This window comes from Chiroxiphia lanceolata, chromosome 16, assembly GCF_009829145.1.
Source record: "Chiroxiphia lanceolata isolate bChiLan1 chromosome 16, bChiLan1.pri, whole genome shotgun sequence".
NCBI lineage: Eukaryota > Metazoa > Chordata > Aves > Passeriformes > Pipridae > Chiroxiphia > Chiroxiphia lanceolata.
The window spans coordinates 3,351,524-3,372,400 of record NC_045652.1 but is presented as its reverse complement, the minus strand read 5'-3'; the positions used below and the strand labels follow the sequence as shown (position 1 = coordinate 3,372,400).

At 40.9% G+C, this 20,877-nt stretch overlaps 1 protein-coding gene across 13 annotated transcripts in view; it reads right to left on the bottom strand.

Annotated features, from left to right (window-relative positions):
- RBFOX1 (RNA binding fox-1 homolog 1) overlaps nucleotides 1–20,877 on the bottom strand; it is a 1,157,213-nt gene that overhangs the window by 1,020,679 nt on the left and 115,657 nt on the right. For all 13 annotated transcript variants that reach the window (XM_032703684.1, XM_032703685.1, XM_032703682.1 and 10 more), the window contains exon 2: nucleotides 1,459–1,518. In XM_032703684.1, coding sequence (XP_032559575.1) covers nucleotides 1,459–1,518 — 60 coding nt within the window. The remainder of the gene's footprint in view (nucleotides 1–1,458; nucleotides 1,519–20,877) is intronic.

The window sequence follows — 20,877 nt, the reverse complement described above, 5'->3', positions numbered from 1 at the left end:
CTGTTTTAGAAAACACATTCAGCCAGAAAAACACTACATCATTCATCAAAACATTCATTTTTAACCGACACGGACCTAATTTCAATGCAAATATATGAAGCACAAAAAACCAAGTTTCTAAAAATAAACCTCCACCTCTCGGAACATTATTTTCCAAGTTCACTTCTGACAAACGAGCAGAAAGGCTGTGACTTTGTGTAGCAAGATGTTCCTGTAGGAGATATCAGAGTCACTGCAGAAAGAAGTATTGAAAGATACTCTTCCAAAACTCAATATAAGGATTCTGTCAATCAGCAGATAAATTAAAAATATTCTGTATGCTCTTTCACCTTTCAAGGTATTTTTGTATTTCTGTCAGTGTGACTAAGCAGCTTCAGAAGTCAGTGATGTCTAAGTGAAAGGCAGTGTTAATTTGGAGAGAGTCCAACCACCTCCTCCTTTCAAGGAGCTGTTAATGTTTGATGTTCATGTTTAAAACTGCATTAATCATGCCTGTAAACAGGAAAAAAAGGGTTGCCAAACACTTGGAATACCGTGTATTTCCTTAGTCTGACATAAATCCACATTCCTATGACCTCAAGTCTGAGGAGATACATCTTAGATAATCACAAGAGAGGAAAAAAACCCGAATGTGTACAGAATGATATAATATCAATTCCTGGCACTGTCCAATGAGAGGCACTTGGAGACCCTACAGCAAAATATTACTGTTTCAGAGAGAGAAAAAGAAGACTGAAGGGACTTGAGTGCAATGAATTATTAACTCTTAGTGACATCAGATGGAGCTGAGTATCACCAGCACCTCTGTAAGTCAGGCCTACAACACCTCAGCATAAACTTGTTTTGTGGTGCACATTTCCTGCCAAGGTACAATATTCTGTGGAAAATGAAGTGTGCAGTAGGGAGACAGGTTATTCCCATCTTTTAAGCCAGGTTAAGGTGGTTCCCTCTCGGTCCAGCCCTGCTCAGTTTTCAAGCCAACACTGGCATTGCTCTTGGGAACACTTTGCTCTTGCAACGGCACAGAACTGACCCAAATTCTGTTCTCTGGTTTTGTAACCACCCTCCTCTGAGGAAATCACTGCCATATGGAATTCTAGTTGTACCCCACCCTCCCATTCCCTCAGATTTTACTCCTCCTTTGCACAGTGTGTTGAGATGATACAGTTCTCAGCACCCAAGAGAGAGCCACTGGGCTATCAATGAACTTAATTGCAACAAATCTAATCAGTTTTCTTCTCTTTGGTAAGACAGATATTCCCTATCCTATACATTCATGTATTGAAGAGCATTTAAGCCAATTCAAGTGCAGTCACTTCAAAAGCAGCAGGGTGTCCCAGGTAACAGTTCCAGTGATTGATGAACAAAACAGTTTAAAAGAAGATCTAAACTCAGTTACAAAAATCTAATTATTCAGCAATGCTGAATCTAATCTATTCAGCAAAACACTTTACTTACTGGACCTTGAGGACTGTTCTTGGCACTGGAAACCAGAGTCATAACATCAGATTTATAGTCCTGAAATGAGAAGAGGGGGGAAAAAATAATCAGATTAAACAAAATAGTTGGCACTTCACATATCAGGAGTGAAGACCAACACTGAGCACCACTACAATTACACTCAGAGGAGCCATTAGTAAAACATTTGATTATGGAGATTTTCGTCTTATGCCTTAGACCTTTTTTACCGAATTACACATTTTTTTGGACTTACTGTAATGATCCCCAAGAAAGTCAGTATTCTTATCCCTATTTTAGAAGGCAGTGGAGTGGGAAGGACAGGATGATGATACAGCTACTGGCTCTCAGAAACTCAGCTGAGTGCTCCAGAACTTCCTGAACTAGGCATGCACAACCCCAACGTGAAATTTGGATGAAGTTTCTCAGCCACTCAAAATTCCCTTGCCATCTTCCAAAAAACTACTTTCTATTGCATTAGAAGGACCTAAAGCAATATAAAATCCCTAGTTTTCTACCCCTCAGGAAGCTTCTCCTACATCCAGACTGGCATTTCACAAATGAGGACACAAAGCAGTTTGGGGCTGGGCTTGGCTTTGCAGTTACAGCTGAAGAGACCAGAATGCAGGAAAAAAACAGGAATATTACTGCAGTACAGGCAGTGTGAGAATAAGCTGCTGCACTGCTGTTATTGCAACACAGAGACAAAGGCTTGGAAGGGTTTTAAACAGGTTTTAGAGTACCACAGTATCTAAATACAGGCACAATAAATACAAGTGGAAGATTCAGTCAGTAATTAAAACAGTTCTGTTTTTAAAAGGATGTGCTAGAAAGCAGTTGGCATGTTAAATTTTTGTCTCTTCCCTAATGGATACAGCCACTATATTCATATTTATATTTTGAAAAGGTCTCCCAGGGCTGACCTCCTCTTGTCTTGCCTTTCCTGTCAATAAGATCAGATTTACATGTCAAAGCCAAGCTATTAATGTTTGGGAATGAAAGTCTGCTAAGCTGAAGTTGAGGCATGTCTGACCATGACAGCAGAGAGTAACTGCTGGGAACCTCTTTTAATTGTTAACATCAAGTGTGCCTCCAGATCCTAAGCTTCTAGATCCTTTATTTATAGGAGATGTGCTGTGATCCAGTAGACAGATCATATTTCAGGCAGTTGATAGCAATTCTCCAATACTTCACTCTGAGCATCCAATTGTCCCTGAAGTGTATAAATAGGACTATCACCCACTCTCCCTTCAGCTCAGCCATTGTAAACTTTAACTGCTTCTCAGAAAATGCCAAGAAATGGACTTTACAAGATCTACATAGATGCCAAACTACCATCAAAATCACCCCACAGACAAATCCCTGCAGTCCAACTCTATGTTTCCCATAAAGGAAAGCAGTCACTGTTGCCCACTTTGAGAAGCTTCAAACTGAGAGTGACATGGAATAAAACCACCCAGCAAACCTTCTGCTTCCTGGCCCCTGTATAGTTTGGTAGTGCCTCCACATCCTCACCCACTGCTGTGCCCCTGAGAACCTGAAAAGGTAGGAAGTGCTCAGGTTTTCTTCAGGTTTACTGATTTCTCCTTCCTTCTGCTCCTCCTCCTGAGCTGCTCTGTGTAATTGCTCAGCCACCCCACACTCATTTCCCCACTCCTGCTTTGCTGGGCACATCCTACAAACCCAAAGCGCACAGGGAGGCAGCAGAATTCACCTTCAATCATTTGTATTCCGTTCCCATTCCCATTCCCTCTCCCCTCATTAGGCTGCTCCTGTTCCAGAGCTCCCGTGCTGACCTGGGACCGCAGCTCCCCCGTGCTCCCAGAGGGCACTGGGGGACTCCAAACCCTTTCTGCAGGGCTGGTCCTCTTGGGAAGCTGCCCAGGGGAGGCAGGCTGGCACTCACACAGGCACAGCACGTTTATTTTACACAGCTCTTTTTCCAGAAGGCAACGTTCCGAGTTCTAAATAAATATGCCATTTTAAGCAGGTATTTTGCAAATATACTCCTTTTCTGCCCCCCACCCCAGCTTATTTCTAAGCATTGCACTGAACTAGTAACAAATAATTAAACAGCTTTGGACCAGTGTTGCATGTGGGACACTCCTTGGGAAGCTTGTGATGCTCCATATTAATAATTCATTTGCCACACGGGGTAATCCAGGGACATTGAGCCAGCAAATAAATACAAATTAAGAAAAACTCCTCAGGTCAAGGTTATTTTTAGGGGGACAGGGAGTTCCAGCAATAGTTCTGGCTAATCTAAGCCTGTCAGCAAGAGCCTGAGTGCCTTCCCCAGTAGTTCCAGATGCTTGGACTGGTACCCACCAAACAACCCTCTCCTCCTCCTGTCCCATAGACTGAAATAATCCCTCACTCTCCACAGCTGCAGTAACAGCATTCAGAGGCAGCTTTCTGATAGACAAGAGAGATTAATTCCCATAAAAATGTTTTTCACATATAAGACACTTTCCTCTACACCATTTCTGTATTTACAGCAAACAAAAAACTGGCTTGTAGAGTTACATTCACACTCATTTTCAGGTAATGTGTCATAATACCTCATACATGTTCAGGTTATGCTAAGTATTATGGCACTGACAAATCATTTAACTATGCACTTGTCTTGGAAGCTACAGGAAAATGGAAATTACGTGGATTCAGCACTGCAGCACTTGCAGCAGCACAATAAAGGGAAACTTTCTCCCTCCTAGAGAGCTATACTTCATGTTCCTATCAGTGCCTCCTCCAGGTAATTTCTTTTAGGTCTCTTGTTTCCATTAACATTTGTATTTTGAGATAATTTCTGCTTGGTACCTGAAGGTGGAATTACAACAACCATTTACAGGCTATTTTATTATCAGGGTCTGTTCTGTTACAAAGGGCAGCTCTGCTGTGTCCACGCCAGGCTTTCCAGAACTTTCTTATGATTTTCTTTCCTAGCCATCTGCCCTTAGAGAAATCATGAACTACCATTAAAACACTCCCTAAATTTTATATGGGGCCCAACCTTCTCCCCACCCCTCGAACTGAAAGTTTGGAGTAAATGTCAGCGAACAGACATTACTATCCATTCTTCTGCCTTTAATGGGAAAAATAAATTTTGGCAGACTCTCCCCAGCGTTAAAAGTCTGAGCAACTCCCTGGGGACAAAAAGAATCAATGCAAGAAAGATCCATATTTTCTTTCTTGGAACACCACTACTTCCAGCAATTTATTTGACTGACTATGCCTTCTATTACCATGTAAATTGTTTCAGGCTGCAGGAAAAAAAAAAAAAAAGTATTAATCTCCCCTCAGTAAGTCATAAAATAAAGAAATCAATTTCAAGGTCAATTGAGTCTAAATAACACCTGCTGCCCTTTTTGTAACATGCAGACTCCTCTGAAACACTAAGTTGCTGTCTATGAAGGCATCAGGACGTGCTGTCTCACATAAATCAGGGTGGTGGATGGTCCAGTCCAGCCCATTTGCAGGGGACAAAATTGGGGCTGAAAAAACACCTTCAAAACAGGTCCCTCCTCATCACACATTTTCAACATAAGCATTTTCTTTGTGACAGAAAAGAAAGCTGAGGGACCCTGGTCTGACTGCACAAGGAGCTTGTATCTCCTCAGGTCCTGGGGACATCAAGGGATTCTCAGCTCTGTGCTGGAAGGATTTAGGTCCATAAAGGGTGAGAAACCTCAAGCAAGAATTTCACAGACGGGGAAAAAGGCAAAAAACAGTATTAACAGGAAGAAATCTTTTCTTCCTCGAGTGGAAAGCAGAGTGGAATGACAAAGAATGGAAAGGAAATAGGGTGATGGTGGTTTTTCCCCCCCTCAAACCAAGAAAACTCGAAAAATTCTCTCCTGCTTTCACAGAAGGAAAATTTTTAAGTGGAAATGCATTTCTCTTTTGGTCAAAAACCATCCCACTTTTCTTTTAGGTGTACTTAATGGTTTTTTTTCTGTAGCACAACACTGCATTTGATGATTCCACAGCCCTTTTCCTGGAAAGTTTACCTTGAACTCTGTAACCTGTCTGGGCTCTAATAAAAAAGCTCCAAAGCCACAGCCCTGGTGGACTAATCTATGTGTTTCTCCCCTCTGTAGCAGTTCTTTCCCATAAGGTCAATAGTTTTTTCCTTCTCCAAGTCCAATTCTCAGCAGTGCTGGTGCCTCTCTAAATACAAAGGCCCTGACAGAGTAATTTTTTGAGCTGCCAGGTAGAGTTTTCTGGTACAAAACTGAAGCTCAGGGAGAGGATCCTTTCATAACAGCCAAGATATTCCAAGTCTCCGTAGCACCCAGCAGTTGGAAGTTGAGGAACATGCCAAACTTGCCAAATAAAAATAGATGAAAGAGATTTTTGGTTTTCTTTCTTCCTCTGGGTCCTCCAAGCAGAAGAAAATCTAGACAGTCAATGCTCAAGCAGCAGAAGTTCCTGAATGAAGCAAATATCCAGATGTTCTGGAAAGGGGATTCCATATTCTTGTAAGATTTTTATGATGAAAATAAAACAACATCTGGAAGGCTTTTGAAATGGAATGTGGATCAATTTTTTATATGTAGTCTTATTATGTATTCAGTGGTATATTTACCTGTGAAAACAAATTTCACCTACATAATCAAAATATGACTTAATCAACCCTAAGATTTGCATATATTTATAGAATATAATAATTCCCCTATGATATTATACTGGTGAAAAGGAATGCTTCTCTTTCCCAACTGAGAGCACTCTGAATCAATCAAAGGTTACTTAGAAATAAAATTTGAAAATACAAGTTCACAGAACAACCTGCCATTTGTTGGATATAAGAAAACTTTTCTTTGTTGAAATCCATGGTCCTGAGCCACATTTAATGTAAATTTCTCTGTGAAATCTGACTGTCACAAGCCAAGGATAATGGTTGTGTGTCAGAGCTGCCAATACACTGATTCAGCGAGTCAAGAAACAAGGTGAGATTTACTAGAATTAATAAGCATGTTAATGCTCTATCATGGAAAATTATACAAAACCTCATTTTGCAGCTGAATGTGTCTAATAGCATGAGATTGCACAGCAGTGCAAGAAGAAACCTAGAATATTCCCTTGTCTGCTCTACTGAAGCAGATTAAGTATTTCCTAATCCTCAAATAGTCCATGAAGTGGGTAAATTATTGCAGGATCTGCTGTGAAACCAAGTTGAAAGAAAAGACAAAACAAGTCGAGAGTTAAATTAATACTTTCAAAATGTAATCACAAAGAAAAGGGTGAAGATGAGCCTGTCTGACACTGCCTATCATGTCCTGAGCAGAATTGCTTCAGGTTTACTGAGGCAGAAGCTTTCAGTAACCTACAAGTCTCTCAGGAACATTTTTCTGGGAGTATTAGAAGACAATCAGGAACAGAATCTACAGAGCAATAATAATCATCACCCAGGTCTCACAGTTTGAAGAGTTCACCCTTGCTCTGTAATAGCAGTAAACATCCCCCATATCTCAGAAAATGAGTCCTGCCCTGGGTACAGGCAGTCCTGATTGGTACAGCTCCCATACAACATTTCAGCTGAGTTCTGATAAGAAATAAAAAGTTTCTGCCTTTGTTGGTAGCTCAGAGAAATCCAGCTGAGCTGTAATTCTACTCAAACCAGTCTCATATAATGATTCCTATGACTCCTGGTTTTCACCAACTGAAGCAAAGAGTTTTGTGCTGGAAATCTCACATAAGCATTCTCCCATGGCTCTCCAGCACAGAAACATCCCATCAGGAAATGCTCAATTCATGAACTATCCATTATTTTTATTAACTGAATTAAAGACAAAAGGAATGTATCCTCAATGACATTTCAGCTGAATTCAGATAAGAAATAAAAAAGTTTCTGCCTTTGTTGGTAGCTCAGAGAAATCCAGCTGGGCTGTAATTCTACTCAAAAACAGTCTCATATAATGTCTCCTATGACTCCTGGTTTTCACCAACTGAAGCAGTTTTGTGCTGGAAATCTCACAGAAACATTCTCCCATGGCTCTCCAGCACAGAAACATCCCATCAAAATGCTCAATTCATGAACTAGCCAACATTTTCAATAACTGAATTAAAGACAGAAGATCAGACCCAGGAATGGATCCTCATTATTTTTCCACCAGGCATGGAAAGATTTCTTATACTACAGAGTTTTCAATCAGTGATTATATTTTAAATTTGTTACCTGTCTTACCACAGAAGCAGGAAACACCCTTCCTTAGAAGGGTGTCTTCCTTAGAAGACACTTTTGGAGTGATTCTATGGCATCAGTTAGAATGGAGCAATGCACAGATCCCTGCACCAAGAAGTGCTAATGGCACAGCAGTAATGTCATGCTATAAAAATACACTGCAGACTTTGCATTCTCCTACCCCAAAATGCTTAAACGAGTTACATGTAAGTTTTCTAGAACTGAGACTTCAAAAAATAGTCAGCATAAGCATTATTATCACATGACTGGAAACAGTTATATGAATCTGAAGTTCTCTTATTTTGGGTTGGTATCTCTTATTGTAAAATAAACAAGCACCCACATGGAGTATTTTAGAAAAAAGACCAGAATGTACTTTATTACATGCATATAAAGGTCCCTCTGTAGGGACTGCTGCTACTCTGACACGGCAGTCTTGACTCAGAAAATACGTATTTCGCTGAAAATTAGCAGTTTTTACAGGCTGAACCAGGGCATTAGGAAACACAGCTCACTGCTTCCCAGCTCCCAGGTGGATACCACACAGCACCATCCAGCCTTCCAAAGTATTCTCATTTTTCCTTCCTGCTGGTAGTCATGGATGCATTCTACATCCATGACTTTTAAAGGATAAGGACTGATAAAGATATATATTCTAAATATTACTATATTACACCCCGTGGTGTGATATCTGACAAGTGACTTTCCCTCATGTCGTGGGAAGTTCCTCCTTTTTAACCCCAGGTTTGCTTTATTCAGAACAACTTGTAATGCATGTAGCACCTCTTATTTGTTAATACATTATAATAGCTGTTCTCTGAATGCTTTTTCAATGGACAGATGCAATTCTAATCCACCTTTGCTCTGAGCACTTGCTGTTTTAGCAGAGATTTCTTGTAGCATGGATAGAAAACTACAGTTAAGTATTTCAATTTTCCTTGTACTACTGTTATTCACGTTATTTTTCAGGAAAGTTGATGAGGCCTGAAATAACAGGAGAGTTCTTCCTTTTATTGGAGAATACATATAAATGCAAACAAAAGTGAGGAATCAATTCAAAATCCTAGGATAGCTCTCCAATAAATAAAAGTAAAATGAAAATTCAGTTGCATGCAGTTATTACAAGCTCATATAACTCTCTGCCAAGATAGCACTTACAGCTCCGTGTTTATTTCTGTCACAATAAAATGAGGAATGCTCTATCAGTTGGAACTGGATTACAATAAATAAGATTCAATTTAAGAATAAATGGCTTGAGTCCTGAGGGCAATTTAAAATTTGTATATTTAAGAAAAATAAATCTACACTTCTCGCAAGAAATAATACTTTGGACAGTAAGTTTATGAAGGGGTACAAGCTGTGAAATTATGTAGCTATTTCTAACGTGCTACAGCACGTGACAGTTTAAGAGAAACAGCAGTAAAATATAGGAACCATGGAAAAGGAAGGCAGAAGCTCTGTGGAAGTGCTGCAACGTGCAGAGAACTGGATGCACCAAGATCAGAAATTAAGGAAAAATCTTTGTATCACTTGCCCACAACCCACTCCCTCCCTTCTGCTGTGGGGTTAAGCCTGTTTCCATGACATGTTATGGAAACTGGAATACCAGCAGTCAAATGAGTTCTACCTGAATGTTCAGTGTCTCTGGAGATGCTGGAACTCAGAGTGAAAAGACGTGACTGCATTTGAAAGTGAATGAGAACATCCCTGCATACCCCTCCGTGCTGGACATTATCTTCTTCCCAACAATTTCTCCTCAAAGATGAAAGGGAAGGGAAACCGTGGATGGTCCAGAGCAATCAGATGTATCTAAATCCACGCTCCATAGAGACACTTTGAACTTTGTCACTATTTCAAGATCTCAAATGTACGAAAACTTTGAATTTTCGTATAAAAACTTTCTCTTGCTAATGACTTGCTTTAAAAAGCCCACCATTTCTAAGCTATTTAACTGACATTTAAAGTGTGCATTGAAATGTATTAATTCATAAGTGCATCATTTCAATATTTCAACATCGAAATGTACCAGCAAACTTGCAACTTCCAGGGAAGAACAAATTCAGGTCAACAAAAACACGATGGGCCTAAATCAAAACTCCAGAAAAATGGAGAATCCTTCCACGAACTCAAGCTCGAGGGGGCAAAAGGCAGTGGGGTGGCTTAGACAGACACAACCCAAGTTCAGAAGCATTGTAATTCTGCCTAACTCGTGTGCCATTCCAGATTTTTATCAGTGCAACAGTTCAGAACCGAATCAATCATCTCTTATTCAAATGTGCTCCTTTCCCAGGCACCAGTCCCTGACAAGCAGCAGTGCCATGACATACACATTAAACATTTTTTCTGAGGATGACATTTCCTATTTGTTAGGAGTCTCTAGTGCTTATTGCCACTGTGGAGGATGAATCCCTCAAACCAAGGGCGCAGCAGAGCAGGTACCTGTATCCATGTGGGAAATCAAAGGGCACATGCCCACAGAACAGAGACTGGACTTCCTTGTGGCCAGAGAAATATGAGATCCACAATCTTTTCTCCAGCCCAGACCTTGACTTCAGGGGTTCCTGAGCGTGGCACAAACCAGGGCACAAAGGAATGGATAAGTTTCTACTTATGGATTTTAGGCTGTCCTTTACAAACTGAATGTGTCCATTTAAAATAAGGGAGGAAAACCAGTACTTGGGCTTTCTGAAGGTAAAATACTTCCTTGAGCTGCTCTTTCTAATGATCACTGTTTTACTAGAGAGAGTTCAGTATCCACAACAACCTCTAAGCAAAGGATAAAGCTGAGAAATGCAAATGCATGCAAACAACCCTCCAGATCAGAGAAATTACGGTACAAGCCTTTCCTTGGGGTCACACAGAAAAGCAGCTGCAGTCCTCAGAAAGAGGGGAAAACACAGAAACAGCTTAGACCAAAGAGACCCCCTCTTGCCCGTGTGGCAGCCCAAGCCAGCCCAAAACCCAGCCCTGTCAATATGAACGAGGCTTCCAAACACAGGCCCCTTCACCCCTTTAAGTCATGGTGCTGAATCATGTCCAAAATAAGCCACTGAAATCAAACTTCTCCCCGAGCTAAAACTTCCTGCTTAAAGTCCCCAAAGTGCTTTCGTTTATTCACGATGAAACTTTCATCTCTTGCTGCTCCCTGAACAGAGTTGGGAACCAAAACCATTTGTGGCTGCTTCAGCTTTCAAGGCATGAAGATGTGCAGCCAGAGCTCTAGATGGCTGTAAGCCAACACAAAATTGTATGTGACAGGCGAGAATTCACTTCTGAAATGGACATCAAATTCAAGGAAAGATCATCTATAATACTTCCAGAAGAGACAGAGCTTACCTAAAAATAAGCTTTCAGGAGGATTAAACAATTTCTGAGGAAGCTTACAGGGTAAAAGAAACATTTAAAATAGTTCTTTTTGTTTTATAAAAATAACTTAGCAATTTTCTAAGTCTTTATTGAGAACTATGTGGTGAGAATTATCACCAATTTCCTTTTGGTGATGGACTCTGCACCAATATTCAGCTATAATCTGACATGGTTTCTGTCTCAAAGTTCTATCACTTCAGCTCCTTTCTCTCCTCTGCCAGAAGTGAATTGTGTCAAGACTCAGTTCTACCCTCTCTGCCCCTGTGTCAGCTTTCTATAACCCAATTATTGCCCATACCAGTTTATTACAATTTGATTAATTGATTCTTGTCCAAGTGTTCATGCAGATGTTCTGACAGAGCACAGGTCGAGCTGCAGAGTCTGCTCTAACACTGCTGTCAGGATGGGTAAATGCAGAATATATGTATCAAATAAACATGGGTTAGGCACTGTCCCCTTTCTGTTTAGGGTTGAAATCCAGCATTGGGCAGGACAGCACTGCAGCTTCCAGTTGCTGCAGATCCCTCTGCTTCTGAAGATCCAGGCAATAGTTAAAATCCAAACAGAGCCTCAGTTCCAGATGAGCAGTGTTTTATACCTTGTGTTGCTTGTCCAAGTGTCCCCCCACCCAAGGGGAGCTACATTTCAGCAGCCAGCACTGACTCCCAGGGTTTTGATGTGCTTCAAACACAGAACTGGCTCCCTGGTTACTCACTAACGTTGAATTTACATGGGAAGTTACTCTGTGTGTGACCTGCTCCGTTAGCTGAGGCTTACTGATCCTTAAATTAGAGTTGCTAGATTATAAATCAAATTACTAGTTAAAAAAAAAAATCATAGCAGTGTTAGAGCTCCCTGTTTGGCAGGAGCACTGACTGTGCCTGTGACGAAAGGATACTGCTTAAAATGTACACAGAGACAAAAATTCCTGTCCCGAAGAAAACTACTTTCTTTGCACATAGTGAAGTTTCCGTTAACAACAGGCAGTTTGTAAATAACATCTCTGTAATAAAGTTTGGCTTTTTCTTGCTGAGAGCCCAGAGAAATGGTGGATTTTGGCACGTTTAATCTTTTGGCCTTTACTCTCTCACTCCTCAGGCACCAGAGCATAGGAAGCACTGGAAAAGAGATTATTGTCTTAAAGGAAATGTATGCAGATTGTGGGACTTGATACCAGAAGCCATAATACCCCTTTCTATTCAGCCAAAGTACTGATAAGCACTGAAATTCCTATAGCTACTGTTCACAGTGCAAGTGCCTGAAGGTGCAAACATGATTTTAATGCTAAGCCTATGTTACATTTTTTTCCCAGCGCAGCTCACTGTTTAATCACCTGGGGCTGCACAGAGACCAGCTCTATCTTCCTGGCTGTGCTCTTCCTGGAGGGAAGGCTAAGCTGGGGAATCAGGCAGCAACCCTCACCACTCTGCCTGCATGGATGAGGGAGGGGGAATGAGGAACAGGTAAAGCCTGCTGAACTGAGCCCCCAGCAGAACAGGGCTAACACTGAAATACTGGCACAGCAGTGCTGGCTGCTCCCTGTTCTCCCACATTCACGTGGTATGGAATACTAAGAGCCAAACACTGGTCAGAGCTGTTCTACCCCTACTTTTAAGTTCCTAGAGCCTTTTCTGGGCCCTTAATCATGGAACTGAAAATCACTATGAAAATTAAGAATACTTTAAGGCTTTTTTCTGGTTACAACTAATATTTTCAGGATGAAAAGCTGTATTTTAACAGTATATCTCTGAAATTGCTTGGCAATGCAACATATGCATTATACAAAACCTCATGAGAGCAGCAGCAAAGAAAGTGTTAAGACAGCATCTGTAAACACTGAGGTTTTCCTCCTCTCAAATCAGAGTGCCAAAATCTCAGACAAGACCCAGTTGAACAGCTCCAAAGGGTCAAACAGGGGCTTCCCTATCACTTCATTGTTCTCCTTGATCCTTCTCTTTTCTAAACAGCAACTCTGCTTGTGCTTGGATATAGCAAGAAGCGAATCTTCCTCCTGGAGTATTTCGTGCTTACTTGCCAAGTCATCCTATGAATCTGCTTAACTAGAATTTACAAGTCAATTGGTGCAGTGGTTACATCTGACACCCATCAGTCATCCTATCCTGCTGAGGACCAGCCCAGCTGCCTGCAAAACGAGTTGTCAGTCTTTAGGGCACTGCCTTAACCAAACAGAAAGGGGCTCACAGCGGTGCCAGGTTGTCACTCTACATTTATCAACAAAAGGGAATAATTTTTAGGAAAATAATAATAAGCTCTCCTCGCAATACTAATGCTAAATGACCTGAAAAACTTTCCTAAGGGACTGAAGCCGTAGAACAAAGTTTCATTTTATCTTCATAGATCTGACAGCTCAATTTCCCAAGTTCCCAGGGACCTTCGGCAGTGCTGAAGAGAGGCAGTAACAAATGTCAGTGTTTACTCTGAGATCTCTTTGTTAAAGCTCTCTGGACTCAGCAGTCTCTTTAATAACCCTCTTTAGGCACAGGCAGAGCATGTTCTGCATAAAGCAATCAGGAGTGACTCAGCAGAGTGTGTCTATTATATTTAAACAAGATGGAATTGCTGTATTTAACTAACACATGTTGAAAGTTTTCTGACGTGAATTCTAACTCCTCAGCTCAATATGACCCTAAGTTATCATTTGAAATATATTATAAAACTATTCATATTCAGTCATTTCCCATAAGCGCTCGCTAATTCTTCACACTGACTTTAGAAGCAAAGGATTTTCCTTTCTGTGCAATTTTCATGAAACAATCTTCAAAGCCCCCCTGACATCCCCCAGATTCTTTAAAAAAAGAAAGAAATTCAACTTGATCCAAATTGAAAGATCTGATTTAGACTCCCAGTAATCTATAAATGAATGGTGAAAACATTTTCAGAACAAGAAAAAAACCCTGCACATTAACATTCACATCTGTAGCTTGAGACACCTTATGTGCTGAATGGAAAATATAAAAGGGAGGGGTATAAAGTAAGTACACTTTATAGGTGCATGCCAGTGAAATGAAGAAATTTAACCTCTTCCACAACTGAAAAAAAGAACATTTTCAGCTTTATATTTAGGGAAGGTGTTAACTGTGATTTATACATTGTCTTAAAAATGTTTCGATCCCATTAAAAAGAAACATTTATTATGGATATAAAACAAACAAGCAGTGAAAACCCTTTTTAATATTCAGTCATTGCTTGATGTGAGATGTGGCAGCATAAGCTACCAGACCCACTAAAAACTGTATCTATGTGGCGCAGAAGCAGATTTCCTACAAATTTTGTATTTTTTCAAATCCAAAGGTGAATTACCAAATGCAAACTACCACATAATTTACCTCATTGACATATTCCTAAATTCCTTGTTTGGCAACAAGAGATCCATAAAAGAAAACAAGCAGATGCAGGAAGATTAAGCATCAAGTTCAACACAACTCAATACGTGGTCAAAGCCTCCAGCTCCACAGGAAAACAAGAAACAGATTTCACTTTAGGCTTTAAGTTTACAAATAAGCAGTAAACATAAAATAAACCCTACATAAAAGGATTTCCTAGGAATTAAACTGTATAACCCACTCCTACCTTGTAAATGAAACTCAAAGCTTCACTGAAATATCTGTACGTAGCCCTTGACATCCCTCTGGCTCTTGAGCAAAACCACAGCACATAATGAATTATAAACACTTCCCTATCTTAACAGTTAAAACAGGTGTGATATTGGTTATGGTTTTCTTGGAGGGTTTTTGGTTGTTTTGATTGGGGTTTTGTTGTTTGGGGTTTTTTTAAATGATAATTCATTTCCACTGTCCTGAATACTCTCAGCATTGTCCTTGCATGACTGTAATTAAAGTCCTGAGATCACGTTATTAAATCTACTTAATAAAAACCAAAAATGCCCAATACTGAACTAGATCCAAATCCTTGAAGATCACAAATGATTATATTCCCTCTTAAGACACTTCTGACATCAGTGCTGGTGAGGAATGCAGCTCTGTTTCCAAGGATCACCATCCCAATGCTTTGCTTTTGCTTTGCCAGCTGCAGTCCAAGACACAGCCTCGTGTTTTTGCATTGCTCTCATCTAAAGATCACAGAATTAATGAGGTTGGAAAAGACCTCTGAGATCATCAAGTCCAACCTTTGACCCAACACCACTTTGTCACCCAGACCATGGCACTGATGCCACGTCCAGTCTCTTCCTAAACACCTCGAGGGACAGTGACTCCACCAGGTCCCTGGACAGCCCATTCCAATGGTTGATTGCTCTCTTTGGAAAGAGCCTCTTCCTAATGTCCAACCTAAACGTCCCCTGGTGCAGTTTTAGACTGTACCCTCTTGTCTTACTGCTGGTTCCTGGGAGAAGAGACCAACCCTCACCTGGCTCCCCCCTCCTGTCAGGGAGTTGTAGAGAGCGAGAAGGTCTCCCCTGAGCCTCCTCTTCTCCAGGCTGAACAGCCCCAGCTCCCTCAGCCTCTTCTCATAGGAATTGTGCTCCAGTCCCTTCCTCAGCCTTGTTGCCCTTCTCTGGACCTGCTCCAGCCCCTCAATGTCCTTCCTGAACTGAGGGGCCCAGAACTGGACACAGCACTCAAGGTGTGACCTCATCAGTGCCCAGTCCAGGGGCAGAATCCCTGCCCTGGTCCTGCTGCCACACTGTTCCTGATCCAGGCCAGGATCCATTGGCCTTCTTGGTCACCAGGGCACCCCCAGCTCAGGTTCAGCTTCCTGTCAATCCAAACTCTCAGGTCCCTTCCTGCCTGGCCCTGTCCAACCACTCTGTCCCCAGCCACGGGTTTGCTGTAGCCAAAGTGCAAGATCCACCATTTGGTCCTGTTAAACCTCCTACCGTTGGTTTTGGCCCATCTGTGCAACTTGGGAGTGGCTGCTCGAAGGGTGGGATGTGGAAAAACCACCCCACTCCAGGCATTCCCAGCTTTCTGAGTGCAGCACACTGGTCCCACACCAGGAACAGCTGCTGGGAGAGGGAGCAGTAGCTAAAATGCAGTAACAACAAGTGATGATTTGTCAGGGGGGTGTTCACTTTTAAGTAACATATCTGAGTCTGTCTCGAGAGTCACAATGTCCAGCCCAGGGCAGTCTTCTGATTGAAGAGGTGCTCAAGGATAATTACAGAGGTGGCCCAGTAATTGCACAGTCAGACTCCAACAAAAGCAAACGCTTTGACACAAACCTCATGAAAACTATTTTCCTCCTAATTAATGGATTGTCCAAGGTTTTCAAAAGCTAGTTCTACATTACAGGTGTTGAGGTGGTTAACAGCAGTTCAACGGGCAACTGGGGTTTCCTGCATCTAGTTTAAAATTAGAGCTTTTTTTAATTAAAAAAAAATAAAAAAAAAATATTTTAATTACCAGCACAAGGCTTCACTGAGCTGTCTTGATTTTCAGTATTTAATGAAAATAAGTAACCAAGAAAATATCTGGGGCTTTACTGCCATTTAAAACAGCACGTTTGATAAATTGGTTTCCTTTGATAGCACCTTTGGCCAAGAACTTTTTCTGAACACTACAACAATCAAAAAAGGAGAGAAAAAGGATCAAAGAAAAGAAAATACAGGAAAAAAAAAAAAAAGAGAGAAAATAAGCAATGGAGCCAGAAGAATAAGACAGTAATTAACTTCAAAAAGGAGGATATGCAACTCGAGTCGTTCCTTAGGGCCATCCATCTAACCTGGTTTTAAAAGCCTTCAGTTATGAAAATTTCTCTTTCCCCAAGTCATTTATTCCATTTATTTCAGTTAGAAAGCTTTTATTAATGCCAAATCTCAATCTCTTTTGCTCTAATTTAAACCCATTACCTTTTGCTCTTTTCCCTGTGGATCTGCATTATCATCATTACCTGAATCTCAGCAGCCACCTTTCATGCATCTCAAACTGCTAGTACAGCTTCACGCATTTTTCTCCTCCTCATACTAAGCAACCCTAATTTTTTCAACTTTAACTCACAGGCAATGTATAAGAGTCACTATTTTACAAAAGTCTGGGCAGGAGAAGCGTGACAAGAATTGAAGTTGAGCCAGAATGTGAAAGATCTTGAATTTGTCAACAATTTTTGCAAGTGGCATAGCACCTGAACTATTAATATTTATAGACAGATATGCACACGTATCTTTGCTTTTGTGATATTTTACATTGGTGGATCAAATCTGAATGGATTTCCATACCTATTTAATTTTAAACACATGCCCACCTAGCCAAGCCAGCCCTCAGGACCAGAGACTTGTTTCTGAGTGCAATGATCATTTCAAAATTCCCAAGCATGAGGTTTATTCAGCTTTCAGGAGCTGGTGATTTTATTCAAGTCTGGAAAGCATGACCACAGATGGCAACTTTTGGCTGCAGCACCAGTTGCAGGTCCCTTCAGATGCAGAGCTTTCATTTGGCCCATAGTACCAGAGACAACTGAGAAATTTGGAATCTGGTCTTTAACATTATAAGCTCAGTTACTCTCAGCTCTGTCCTTGGAGATCCTGGATGTGTCATGTATCCAGGATCTCTGAGCAACAGACTGAAGGACACAGGAAAACACATCTTTTTGCACGTTCCAGCATCAAATTCCTCATGGTCACTCCTCCCTAACAACTCTGTCCCACTCTCAACAAATAAGCACTGCAGCTGATACAGATGGAAATACTCATACAGGTGCAGACAGGGGTTTTATCTGGAGAAATAACTCTTTGAACTTAATTAACAACTAAAGGTAGCAAAGAGCAAACACATTATTTGTCCTTTTTTTTTTTTTTTTTGCTTTGAAGCCAGAAAGAGCAAACCCAGCAGGTGAAATCCTCGAGTCAGAGGAGCTAATGAGAAGACTATTCCTGTATAATGAGAGCCAGAGAAGTCTGTACTTGCATTAGCTTGTATAGTGTCTGCATCACTCTGCTATTTGGACTCTACATACACCTAATCTATACCTACCAACAGCACCATTCCTAAAGTTTAATCCATGGAAGAGCAGTAGACATTAAACACTAGGTTGGCAGTTACATGATAGAATTCTCCACTCCTTCCAAAACCTGGTCACCTGTGCAAGGCTGAAGGGAGAAGCAAAGCCACTAAGAATTCAAACATGGAAATCTGGGAACTGAAAGGAAATATACTTCCAATTATGGATTAGCTTTCTTAATGAACTCTCTTTACAGCCCAACAAATCAGACATGTTCTGTGCAAGAATCAGTGCCTTCCTACAGCTATTCACTTACAATCCTGAATGCCAAGCAGGTTTTAATTTTATATTCATTAGCAGCACAGTGTGATAATAACAAAAAATCCCTGAAGTTATCCATGCCATAAAAACAAAATCCTTTCCTTGCCTAAATAATCTGTTGACCTATTTAACCATTAGGTATTTTTTATTAATCAAGGAAAATAGTTCTTTGGTTGGAAATGAAGACCAGAAATTTCTCCTACTCAAGTGTCTTTTGAGCCACCAAGTCCTGAAGTGGAGGAGGCTGTCTCAGCAAGCCTGGAGACTGGTTGCAGAATATTTCTCGTACAGCAGTGATGCACAGGGGCCTCAATACAGAAATCTGGGCTCCACTGTGCTTGGCATGGATCCTTGTCTTGGACAGTGTAAGCACAAAGGGAAGCAGACAGCAGGGAGAAGAATGAGGTTGAAGGAAAAATAAAGAGACTAAATCTGGTAAAACAAGCATCTGCTAAAGCACAGCAGCTGCCCAGCCACACTAGGAGTGCTGCTGGTGTCACAGCAGAGTTCAGTTTTCACATGGTACTCACTGATCATTAAAAAAAAAATAAAAGTCCCTCTGTCTTATAAAAGAAAAAATGGAAAGTAGTACACCTTTTCAAGAAATATAGGCATCAAATCTCAGTGAAATGAGATTCATTTGAGATACATTTAATGATTCATGTGGTGAGAGAAAAAAGGTCTGTAGCTGAAGTAAAGAAGAAAACTCCTAAGCATGGGAAAATGTTCTTAAAAGGCAGAATTCACATTCCAAGGCACTTGCCTAAACGGACCTCACTTCATTACATGGATCAAGGCTCTCAGATTACAGTGATCCTTATATTTAATGTGGATTATCTCTCACAGAAGCTCAGGCTGTGTGGTGGAGGAAAAAGACAACCTTGTGAAAATGCTATTGCAGGTGAACTGGAAAGGGGGATTAGGAAGAGATGACTTTCTTAAATCACCAGCTGGGCAAGTCCATTGGGAGCCTGGGAGGGAATTAAGAAGCTGGATGACAGGGAACTTCAACTGAAGGTTGGATATTGTCAGACTGAAATAGTTAATGGCTTAAACATTGTGAGATCACCAAAAGGCTTTTGTCCTCTGAAAAGAAACAGCTGCACAACCAGCAAAGCCCAACCCTCCCTGAATATGCCCACCAGGAAAGGACCTTCAGGCAGACAAGTGGATGCTCCTGTCCGACTATCCCAGGTGCCAAAGGGCACACCTGAAGCTACAAACTGGATTGCCAGGTGGGGGAAGAGGCAAATCCTGCAGGGTTGGATAACCCTTCTTCTCATGCCTGTGTCCTCCCTTCCACGATGGCTCTGCTGTGAACACCCCTCTGGGGAGCAACCAAGGCTTCTGGCACATCCCCTGACATGATCCACCGAAAAACTCACCACCCCAGGGCAGGTACAAGGTGTTCCCACCTGAGCTTGAAGTGTATAATCTTTGAGGGTTTTTGGGGAGGCTTTCCATCACTTTGACACAACTGTGACCACCACTTCAACCAACAGACATGGACGCAGCAACTACCAAGTTTCATTGCTGGATACAGCAGGTGGTGACTCTATTTATCTTATAACCCTTATCCTTTCTTTCTCTCCCTGTCCCTTATACATATTCTTAAGTGTTATTTTCTTTAATGTTGCTGTGTTACTATAGATGATAACCAAAACAGCAACATACCTGTTTACCTTTGAAACAAAATTGTTCTGAAATAAACCCTACATATATATGTTTACAAACACCAATATTTCACTCTAATCCACTCCAAGGGATTTATTAACAGGAAACCTGGGTTACCCTCCCCTTCTGAGGTGGGTGACAACAGCATGTGACACACACAGGACCTGAGGGAGCAGTGCCTACAGTCCAGAAACCATTGCTACTGACAGCTAAACCAATCTGCTACTACTATGGTATTACAAATTTTGCAATAATACAGATGTCCCTACCTTCCTGGAGGAAAAAATCTACACCTACCTCACATTCCACAGCCTGTTTTTGGTACACCCACCTCAGTGGGACTCTACAAACTTTACTATGAACTAACTACTGTCCTGAGAGAATGCAAAGAAATCCACATCTAAATTTTGTTATTACAAGAGCTACAGCCCTCTTTTTCCTTTCTTTGTTAAAGACAGCTTCATTTTAGCTGATTTTTTTTTTATTGCACAATTGCAGGGTGCCATGCTGATGCATGCAATGCATCATAAATAGATTATTCATTCCTATAGAGCATTGGCTTCTTAAATGGCATCTGCAGCTTGCCAGACCAACTGTGAATGGAGCTCCTTAGGCACCATTGGGTCTTTTAGAAACATTTAGGACATTTTAAAAGTTTGGTTATTTAGCTTCTAATAGTTCCATCAGGACCATTAAATCTATCAGGTAAATAGGGCTTCAAAATTATTATTTTTTTAACCACACATTAGTGGTTTCTAATGACTATAAAGATGCTGTTACACTCCATTGAATATGCTCTTACTGCATGTTGATATGCACAGTAAAATGCATGCAAATATGTGTGTATTTACCTATTTTGAATGTTGTCTGCTTGCAGAGTTAAAAGACCATTTAATGTGTTTCCTAAAATAATCAAAATTGTATAATTAGGGCAAGTTCAAGAGTAACCACTTTAAATGGGC